This window comes from Grammomys surdaster, unplaced genomic scaffold (assembly GCF_004785775.1).
Source record: "Grammomys surdaster isolate TR1022 unplaced genomic scaffold, NIH_TR_1.0 1129, whole genome shotgun sequence".
NCBI lineage: Eukaryota > Metazoa > Chordata > Mammalia > Rodentia > Muridae > Grammomys > Grammomys surdaster.
The window spans coordinates 462,571-472,230 of NW_021605548.1; the positions used below are offsets into that span (position 1 = coordinate 462,571).

At 48.6% G+C, this 9,660-nt stretch overlaps 1 protein-coding gene across 1 annotated transcript; it reads right to left on the reverse strand.

Moving 5' to 3' along the window:
- Window positions 1–285: 285 nt before the first annotated feature.
- Window positions 286–3,703, reverse strand: LOC114634834 (gasdermin-D-like). Its single transcript, XM_028783430.1, has 10 exons — window positions 3,484–3,703; window positions 3,065–3,263; window positions 2,371–2,539; window positions 2,010–2,112; window positions 1,741–1,791; window positions 1,349–1,444; window positions 1,050–1,231; window positions 831–975; window positions 658–731; window positions 286–528 (listed from the first exon to the last, which is right to left on the reverse strand). Exons 1-10 carry the CDS (start codon window positions 3,701–3,703, stop codon window positions 286–288), a joined length of 1,482 nt encoding a protein of 493 aa, XP_028639263.1.
- Between the last annotated feature and the right edge of the window lie 5,957 nt (window positions 3,704–9,660).

The following is a 9,660-nucleotide window of genomic DNA, read 5'->3' on the forward strand; positions in this document are numbered from 1 at the left end:
GCCTGTCTGTAGGTCACAGGAGTAAGGTGGTAGCCATCAAATACATCTTGATTCTGTGTGGGCAACCCCCCATCCCCATCCTACTGATGATCCAATATCTCTCAGAAATGCAGCACTATGCTTTTGTTTGTACATTTATTGAATTTTTCCAACACCTGGGTCTCATTGCATTTTAACCCTGTGACTGAGTTGGGTACTTGGCCTTCCTAGAGGCTGGGCTTGGCAAGATTCTGTCCTGGCTGGAGGGTAGGACATGGAGATGTTGCTGGAAGGGAGGCCTGCAGGCTAATGAGGTTTTTGGCCTAGACTAGACAATAGGGCCAGGGAGGCATAGAGAGCACACGTGGGGCCCTGAGAAGTCGGTTCCCAGTGCACCTGGGGGGGTTCCACCTGCAGCCTTAGGCCACATTCTTCTAACAAGATCCAGGTGGGAGCCTCCTCAACCCAGCTGTCCTCAAGGAGCCCAGAGGGCAGGGACACAGATCTCTGCTCCTTCCATGGGGTGCTCTGTTCCAACACATGCTCCACCTACCAACAGAGGAGGGTAAGAGGTTATAGATGCTGCCTGTAGTTTGAGCCTGAGGGAAGCAGCACTTTTCTGTGTCAACCTCGATGTCCCCAGGGCCCCATTTGACCCCCAAGGCCAGGTCCTCTCACCAACTCCCGCTGTTTTGACAGTGCTGTTGTCTCCAGAGCCTTAGCCAGCAGCTGCCTCTGAGTTTCACTCAGCACTGGGGAGAGATCAGGGCTTAGAGAGGGTTCCAGAATGCCCCATATAGAACCTAGTCCTCCCTTCCTGATCCCAACTAATGCCTCCTTGAGCTGCTCACCATTCAGTGCTCCCAGCAGGTAGAAGATAGGGGCTGCGAGTTTCATCACCAGCTCTCCAGAATCTAGCACCAGACACTTAAGGATGCAGCCTGCTGACCCCTCCAGAGGCTCCACCTTCTGTCCACTGCACAGGCCCTGCCCTAGCTGAGGGAGGGAAGGAGTCAGTGAGACTTAGCAGGTTTGGCGAAACCCTGTCCACCACCATCACTCTCACTCACTGAGGCCTCTAAAGCTTCCAGGCTGGTCTGGTCCTGTAGAATCCTCCTGATGTCCACTAGTAGCTGTTGTTTCAACTCCATTTTTAATTTCCCAAGTTCTAAGCAGCCAGCCTTCACCTCTGCAGACAGGCCTTGAAAGTCTTCCCTGAATTCTTCTTCCTCAGGGTTTCCATCTGCAGGGACTGAGGGCAATACCACCTGATGCCCATGAGGTCTTGGGGAACATTAGTTAGGAGGAGTAGGTCCAGGGAGCAGATGCAGAAGCCGTGGAGTTCCAGGGAGGTCAAAAGGTTACTGACCTGTCCTGCCTGTGATCCTCGCAAACGGGTAGCGGCGATGTAGTGCAGCGAACAGGTCAAATCTATGGCGCTTCTGGTCCACTACACTTTTGTTGACTAGACAACAAATCCGGAAGGTGGAAGGGGAAGAGCTGTTTTGTGTAGTGGCCCAGGGACCATTGTCTCATGTCAAAGAGGGATGAGATCTTTACCTGGACCCTCCCAAACCCATCTCTCCTACTAATGGCAGCCCAGGGCAGATGGAAAGTTAAGCAGGCCCAGCAACATAAACTGAGTTAAGCCTCACCCATTGTGTATATATGTGTATGTGTGGTGTGTGCCCACCTCATGCCCTGAGCACAGAACACCTCAAAGCTAAGGGGTATGTAAGGCCAGACAGTCTTGGGCCTTACCTGAGTAGGGCTCAAAGGTCCTCTGTTTCTCATCCGGGACGAGAAGGATACCTGGAAACAGGCAGAAGCAATCAGGCCATCAATCTCTTATCCCCAAGGCTCCTGGGACCTCATGAGACCCTGCCCCTATGACCCACATCTTAGTCCTGACACACTTTACGACCCTGTCTGGGAAATCATGCAGCCAGATACCCACAGCATCTCCTGGCTAGCTGAAGTGCTTCTCTGCCACAAAGTCTGGACTCTAGAGACAGTCCTTTGCCACTCACCCCATGAAGAGCCAATGAGCAGTTTGGCCACTTGGAATGCAAGGATGCTGCCTGGAGGAATGGTCACCATCTTCTTCTGGCTTTGGTGGCCCTTGCCTTCACCCTGAAGGATGGATATGTGCTCAGGGGTATAGTGTGAATAGCTAAGCGTGGAGTGTTGGTTACAGGCTTATCATTGTTAATGGCCGACCCAGCCTTTAGCAGTTCCAGATAACTGGGCAAGTGGGGCTATGCTTTGCTTCTGGAGGGGTCTTAGAAGAGTCTTCCATCACTTCCTGGGATGTTGCCCAGCTTCTAAGTTTCCTGCCTTTGCTTGGTGCCCAAGTAGGACTAGGCTGATATTAGGGTTAGCATCACATACCTGCAAGCATGAAGCTCCAGGCACTGTAAGCTTGCCTGAGCCCTCCCTGCTGTGGGTCTGAGTGATCTTCACCTCCTTCTTTGTCTGTAGGACCTCAGTGATGACAAACACATCATCCCCACGACTCCGAAGCTGTTGCAGGATTGTAGTCTCAGGCTGCTTCAGGCGCCTACAGAAAGATTGCCAAGGCTTGCCCACCATGGACTAGCCCCCCTCCCTCCCTACCTGCTGACAGATGAGATAGAAAGGATAGGGAATCCAGGAGTCTGTGGATACCAGGCTTGGGAACCCTTCCTGGGCATTCCCAACAGTGTCTAGGTGCATGTGAGGGTAATGACAAGTTCAAACACAGAGAAGTGGATGCCTGTATCTGTGGATGGACCCCATTATATATGATCCATAAATGTTCCAAGTCCACATCTCCCCCTTTCCATAGCAATCAGGAGCTCAGCCTGATTCCAAGGGACTTGGGTCCTTTCTTGATCTCTTGATCTTCAGGATACAGTCCTGGCAACCAACATTTAACATCCCTTCTAACCTGACATGGTTTATACTGCTCCTTTTCTCTTGGGCTTCCCTTGTTCAGTGCTAAGAGACACTGCCTCAGAACCCTTCTGATGCCCAGAACCCAGCAACCTTCCCAAGAAGCATGGCTGCTCAAGGTAAGAGAGCAGTCATCCCTTGCAGGGCTCACCTTTCACTCTTCATGATATCCCAGGTCTTCGAGTTCACAAACAGTATACACATACTCACGGAGGCACTGGCACTATCAGACACTGCAGCCCCACCAGAAATTCTCCCTTCTGTCATGGGTGACGCCACAGCCACACTGCCCTGAATTTTCCCATCGACATCATCAGAGAATTTCACAGGGCCACGATGATACTCCGGTTCTAAAACAAGACCAGCTCTACTGTCCCATTCCAGTAGCCACTGCCTTGTCTTTCCTCTGTAGCAATGGGGCCTTTAAAGAACTCCCCACTTGGGAAATAGGGCCAGAGTAGTAGTGCTGAACATGCCCAGTAAGATGGCAGGCTGGGCTTCACACACTACCTTCTTCTATTCAGTCTGGGGGCTCAGGATTGGGAAGAGGGGAGGGGGTAAAGGAGGTACCTGGTTCTGGAGCACTGGGTTCCAGGATGTCCTTGATTGACAGGTTGACACATGTATATCGGGGTTTCCAGAACCATGAGCTTGATAGTTTCCTGCTCAGGAGGCTGTAAGGCTTGAAGCGGATTGAATCCCGAACACAGTCCACTGGGATGAGATCTCCTCTGCCATGGTCCACCTCCTTGAGCACACTCTTGACCGCTCTCTCAAAGGCTGATGTCATGATCCTGGGAGCGGATGACAGAGATCCATACTTAGTTGCCTCCAGCACTCAGGAACCCCACCTCTTCAGAGTAGCCTTGCCTTGTTAGTCCTGGCACATTCAGCCTGACCAACACAACACAGAGGACACTGTTCACTCTGTGGCTCACTTATCTGTCTCTCCCTGGGGTCTCTGGCACTTGACTCAGGAGAAGGAAGAAGAGAAGGAGGAGGAAGAGGAGAAGGAGGAGGAAGAGGAGAAGAAGGAGGAAGAGGAGAAGGAGGAGGAAGAAGAGAAGGAGGAGGAGGAGGAGGAGGTAGCCTGTAGCAACAGGTCCTGCACTATCCATACCATTAATTACTGTGTGTCACCCCTGGCCACCTGCTGAAGTCTAGGATACCCCGTTGGGCTCCCTGGCTGAGGACCAAGGCCGGGGAAAGAACAGGAGCCCCCACTTCTAAGGGACTTGGCACAGGAGCCCACAGCAAAGCCAGTGTTCAGTGGTTCCAGGGTTTGGTGGTTTCCTCCACGGCTCTAATGTATAGCTCTGTGACTTACCTGACCTCCTTAAACCTTCTTGGGTCAGAGGCCAAAACAGGTCTGAGGCAGACAACCTGTGCAGTGTGGAGCAACTACCAGTTACACCCCTAGGACACCTGGTCTCTGGGCTAATGGTAGAGAGTGAGGAAAGAAGGCCCTTGGGGATCAGGGAGGGACTTGTGGGCCAGGGAATCAGCATTCAGTCCAGAAGCCTAGAGAGTGCCCTGAGCTCCTCCCCATCCCCCTCTCCTGTACCCTCCCCCTGTCAGCATCAATCACAAACCAGGCTGGTCCCACTGTATCCTTAGTTGGTGGCCTCCATAGACACTAGGCCCTAGCTGCTAGTGTCTTTTCAAGCTGTCTGGTATAGTGGGGCTTCTGGAAGTCTGAATACCCAACTTAACAAGCAGGCACCCAGGCCATAGAGTAGAGACCACACCAGAGTAGGGACGGCTGGGCTCTGGGAGGGGCCGAGTAGCAGGGTGGCTCACCTAGATCGTCACCTCTACCGAGTGTTTGGGCTCAGCAAGGGAAGCAAAGACGTGCTGGGGTGCCGGGGAGGGGTCTCTTGTCTCTTCAACCCGGGAGCAATGGAAGCCACCAGCAAGAGCAGTTCTGCATGTGGTGTCAGGACACAAAAGTGAAACCTTGAAGCTGCAGCCTGAGGCATTTAAGGAGCCATTTTTCCAGGAACAGCGGGGCGTGGCCTGCCCTAGCCTCCTCCTCCTTCCCAGAGCCTGACTGGGCTTAGGGAAGCCCCTGAGATCCTGGTAACAGGGAGCTTAGGTTTCTTTTGGTCTGGCTTCCTACAACTTCAAAGCGCTAATTCTATCTTAAAAACCTGGGCCATAATAAAAGATCAGAATGGACTTCTCTAGAGGTATACAACTGTGCCAGTTGCCAGCAAACATTTCATTAGTTATCAGGAAAATGCAAATCAAAACTAGATAGCATCAGGCTGGAGTGAAAGCACCAACAGCTCCTCCAGAAGTCCTGAGTTCAATTAACAGCAACCACATGGTGGCACACAACCATCTATAAGGGGGTCTGATGCCCTCTTCTGGTGTGTCTGAATGGAACAATGGTAGTGTACTGATATACATAAAATAAATATAAAAAGAATTAGCACTATAAAAACAGAACAAAATTGAAAAAAGAAACTAGATAGCATGAAAGGCCACTTGGCTGGCTGGCTGTTATCCTAAGTAAATTGTAGTAAGACTGTAAAAAACAAACTCTGAGGTCCATGCAGACAGGAAAATGGAAATATTAGAGGTGTTCTAGAATGCAAACGCAATTTTTCAAACGGGTGAATGTAGAGTTACCAGGTGACCTAGCAATTGGACTTTTAGGTGCATATCCAAAGCAAGAGGTAATCCTAGGATTGTGGCAATCAATGGTGATGTGTTACTGAAAAAGCAAACAGGATATCAAACAGATCAAATGTGTACACCAATGTCTATGGTAGTATTTAAAGTTTTTCTTGAGATTTAAAAAATGTTTATTTTATGTGTGTGAGTGTTTTATCTGCATGCATGTAAGTGCACCATATGTGGGTACCAGGAACTGAGTCCTGGTCCTCTGTAAGAGCAGCAAGTGCTCTTAACCCGTGAACCGTGTCTCCAGGTCTCCATGGTATCATTTAAAAGAGTCAAGCAGATAAGCCTTAAATGAACTGAATGTCCATCAACCCATACATAGATTTTACAAAATAATAAATCTGTGCAGTATTTTGGCCAGTTCTGGGCCCTGCACACACCAGAGAAGAAAGTGCTCTATAACTAACCTCTGTCACCAACCCACAGTTGCACGGGAACTGGGAGGCATGAATACACTTCTAAGATACAGTGCAGAATGTGGATGAACCCTGAAAACATGGCTACAAGCAGAAGAAGCCAGAGAAAAACTAAACGAAATCAAACCACCAACCAAACAAACACCCACACCATTTCTGTGCAAGTTATCCTGTATGAAATCCCCAAAATAAGCCATCCATTAACTGTTGCCAGTGACTAAGAAACGAATAAATAGGGAGAAACTCCAAATGGTTTTGGATTTTTTTTTCCCCTGTGGTGTGGGCAATAATCACACAGGTTTATTTATCTGTGCACTTGTTTATTTAATTTAACTTTGAGACAGGATCTCTTTATGTATCCCCTGCTGGTCTGGAGCTCACAAGATAAACAAGATTGACTTGGCACTCACAGAGATTCACCTGCCTCTGCCTCCTGAACGCTGTGCTTAAAGGCATGAACCACCTTGTCTATACATGTTTGAATATACTAGACAACCAGAATTATGCACTTTCAAATGGCTGGAGTATATGTCATATGAATTGCTTCTCAATAGAGGCATTTATTTTCAAAGCTCTGGACTCCCAGAGAGCTGTAGAGATGGCCCAGAAGTTAAGAGCATGCACACTCTTACAGAGGATTCAAGTTCTGTTCCTAGCACTCACATGGTAGCTAGTAACCAAGCTCCAGAGCATCCAGTGTGTTCTTCTGCCCTTCATGGGCACTACACACACACGGTACACAGAAACACAAGAAGACAAAGAATAAAATAAAAATAAAGAAAAAATGCTTTAAATAAACCTGGAGTTTAGTAGAAGGATTCAATCTAGCTGCAGGCTACTCAGGGCCATAATGTTCTGGTATCAGGTGCTGTGGACCTACCCTCAGCACAGAGTTCCTTACAAGTAGCCCTCCCAGACCTCTCTTTATGCTTTGGAGCATTGTGTCTTGAGCCCCAGCTTTAAGGTAGGGCTCTTGAGAGTGTCCCTTCTCCCAGGCTTGGCCATGGTAGGAACAGGCTGCTGCCAGGTCCAGGTCCCTTCATTGACATCTCCCAGCTCTTCAGGGATGGGATGTTTGCAGCCTGTCCAACCTTTGAAGACAGATGGCTAGACAGAGCTGTTCTCTACCAGGACCCCAGAAATCAAGAAGCTCATTCATATTCTGACTCTAGAGATGTGCAGGCCCTCTCTATTGGAGGGGCCCATAGCTGTGGTGCTAACCTGGTGTGGTCTCTCCATGATGAAGACTGGGCACTGGTCTGGATGGGAACTTGCCTGGTGCAACTCCTTGTTCACAGTTTTGGGACTTTAAAACTAATCTGAAATGAAAGATTCTGGGTTTGTTGGCTCCTGAATCAGACAAAAAGGAAACATCATATTGTATAGACAAATCCCAGAACCAGTTCATCAGGTAGAGGGTCTGTGGAGTTTGTGTCGACCTTGAGCTCTGATTGAACTCATATGCTGGTCATGAGTCCATCTCCTTGCTGGTTTCAGTAGGAGGCTCCATGGAGTGTAGGGTCCAGTATAGATGGATGTGTCCTAGTTCTCCTCAGCTGTCAACTTGATCCAAGCTAGAGTCACCTGGGATGGGTGGCTGATACTTTCCATTGAGCTCAGGCTGAGACAATTCTAGAAAGGCCCCTTCCCAGGAAATGACACAGAAGAAATAGGGTTAGATCCCTTACCTCCCCTTCTATATTCCAAAGATATCTCATCACCAGGGACTGCCAATGAATGCAAAGATTAGAATGCAAGAATTGCCTAGGTTAGATTGGCCTGTGGGCATATCTGTGGGGCTATCATCTTCAATGGTGATTTATGTGGGAAGGGCCAGCCTTTTGTGGGTGATACCATCCTTAGGCATCCCTTAACATGCTTGGGCTGTATAAGAGAACTATGGGAGAATAGACCTGGGAGTGAGCCAGGAGACAAGCCAGCAAGCAGCTTCCCTCCTTGGTATCTGCCACAGCTTGTGTTCCTGTGCTGATGTAAAGATTAGATGAGAGAAGTAGAACTTTCTCCCAGCTTGAGAAACTACCAGGTGGCTGAGACTTTCTGTTGAGCTCAGGGTCAGAGAATTCCAGAAATGCCCTGTCCCAGGAAGTGACTCAGCTGAGGTAGGGGCTAGACCACTCACCTTCCCTTCTACATACCAAAGATATCTCCTCACCAGGGGCTGACACTGAATGCAAAAAACAATGGGCCCCACCAATGGGAGATAACCAACTCATGCTACCTAAAACCTATAGTCTAAAGAAGAATAAAAAGTGAATGCTTTGTTCTTCGGGATTGCCTTTGCTCTGATTGTGGGATGGCCCAAGCACACTGGATGAATCAATGAACCTCTTGCACATTGCATCGATCTCTGTCTCTGTGTCTTTAGAGAAGGACATCCCGGACTTTAGAACATGTGCTCCAGGTCTTATACTGACTTCCTTCAAAGAGGAACTGAGATAAACAAGCCAAATAAATCTTTTCCTTCCCACACCAACAAGAAGCAAACCCAAACAGTATGTGCATGTTGTACACATATGTCTCTGTATCTGTGTGTACTACATGGACATGTGTCTGTTTACTTGTTCATGTGTTTGTACCTGTAAGTGTATGTGTTCATGTTTCTACAGGAGCATGTGCAAGCATGTGTATCTGGAAGTATAGATGCTTTTGTGTGTTTATGTGTGCACATTTGCACAGTGCATGTGTTTGAGTGTATCAGTGGGGCTTGTGCCAGGCCAGGGCTGTCCACTGCAGGAAGTGACTCCATCTGACACACCAGGTCTTCAATTTCTCCCTGGTCCTTGTCTAAGCAGTACTGACCCTTATGAGCCCTGCTCAGCCTTGTTCCTTATTTCTCCCTCTCCAGTTAGGCCAACTCTAGGTCAGGGACAAGGGCAAGTAGTCTTTGTTTATTTGTTTTGAGACAAGGTCTTTTTATGGATCCCTGACTGTTCTGGAGCTCACTATGTAGATCAGGTTGACCTCAGACTCATAGAGATCCTGCTGTTTCTGTCTGAGATTAGGCCCATGAGCCACAGCACACTGTTGGAAGAAGCATTTTGAGTGCAGGGGGTTCTTGCCAGGTTTCAGCAGGATGTGATAAGCCATGCTTTACTTCTGTTTTTATTTTTTGGTTTTCAAGAATTTGTATTACACTGTAAGACTCTTGGGGAGCCTTAGCTTATCTGAGACCCCAGAGTGAACCATGGGGAGCCATAAATCGATGCAAAAAGCAAGAGGAATTTTAATGAACCGATGCATTGTGGCTTCCTACACCAAAGGTGGAATGGCGACCCCAGGCAGCCCATTTTTTCAGTTTTTATACAGTTTAAGGGGTGGACTAGAGACAGAGTGACTAGGCACAATATGATTGCCAGAACAGTGTGACTTTTAAACTGATTGGTCTTTGGAGAATGAGGTGTCGAGGATCTCCCTAGTCTGTAAGTGGCAAGGATTGGTCCTTCCTGCGGAATGTGTCTACCTGTCTATGGGTTCTTGACCTTCCCCACCCGCAGGGATCCCTTCCAGGTGCTCTCAGGAATCTTAATCAGCCTCTCCCTTCATCCTCTGATGTTAATCCAGCAAGTGTCCTCTGACTCTCTCTCTCTCTCTCTCTCTCTCTCTCTCTCTCTCTCTCTCTCTC

Bases quoted from the DNA above. Each gene is read 5' to 3' on its own strand.
- LOC114634834 (XM_028783430.1), bottom strand. From the start codon at position 3,703: ATGACATCAGCCTTTGAGAGAGCGGTCAAGAGTGTGCTCAAGGAGGTG. The intron at 2,540-3,064 runs GTGAGCCCTGCA...ATCTTTCTGTAG, and splicing joins GATATCATGAAGAGTGAAAG to GCGCCTGAAGCAGCCTGAGA. The intron at 2,113-2,370 runs GTATGTGATGCT...TCCATCCTTCAG, and splicing joins CTGGAGCTTCATGCTTGCAG to GGTGAAGGCAAGGGCCACCA.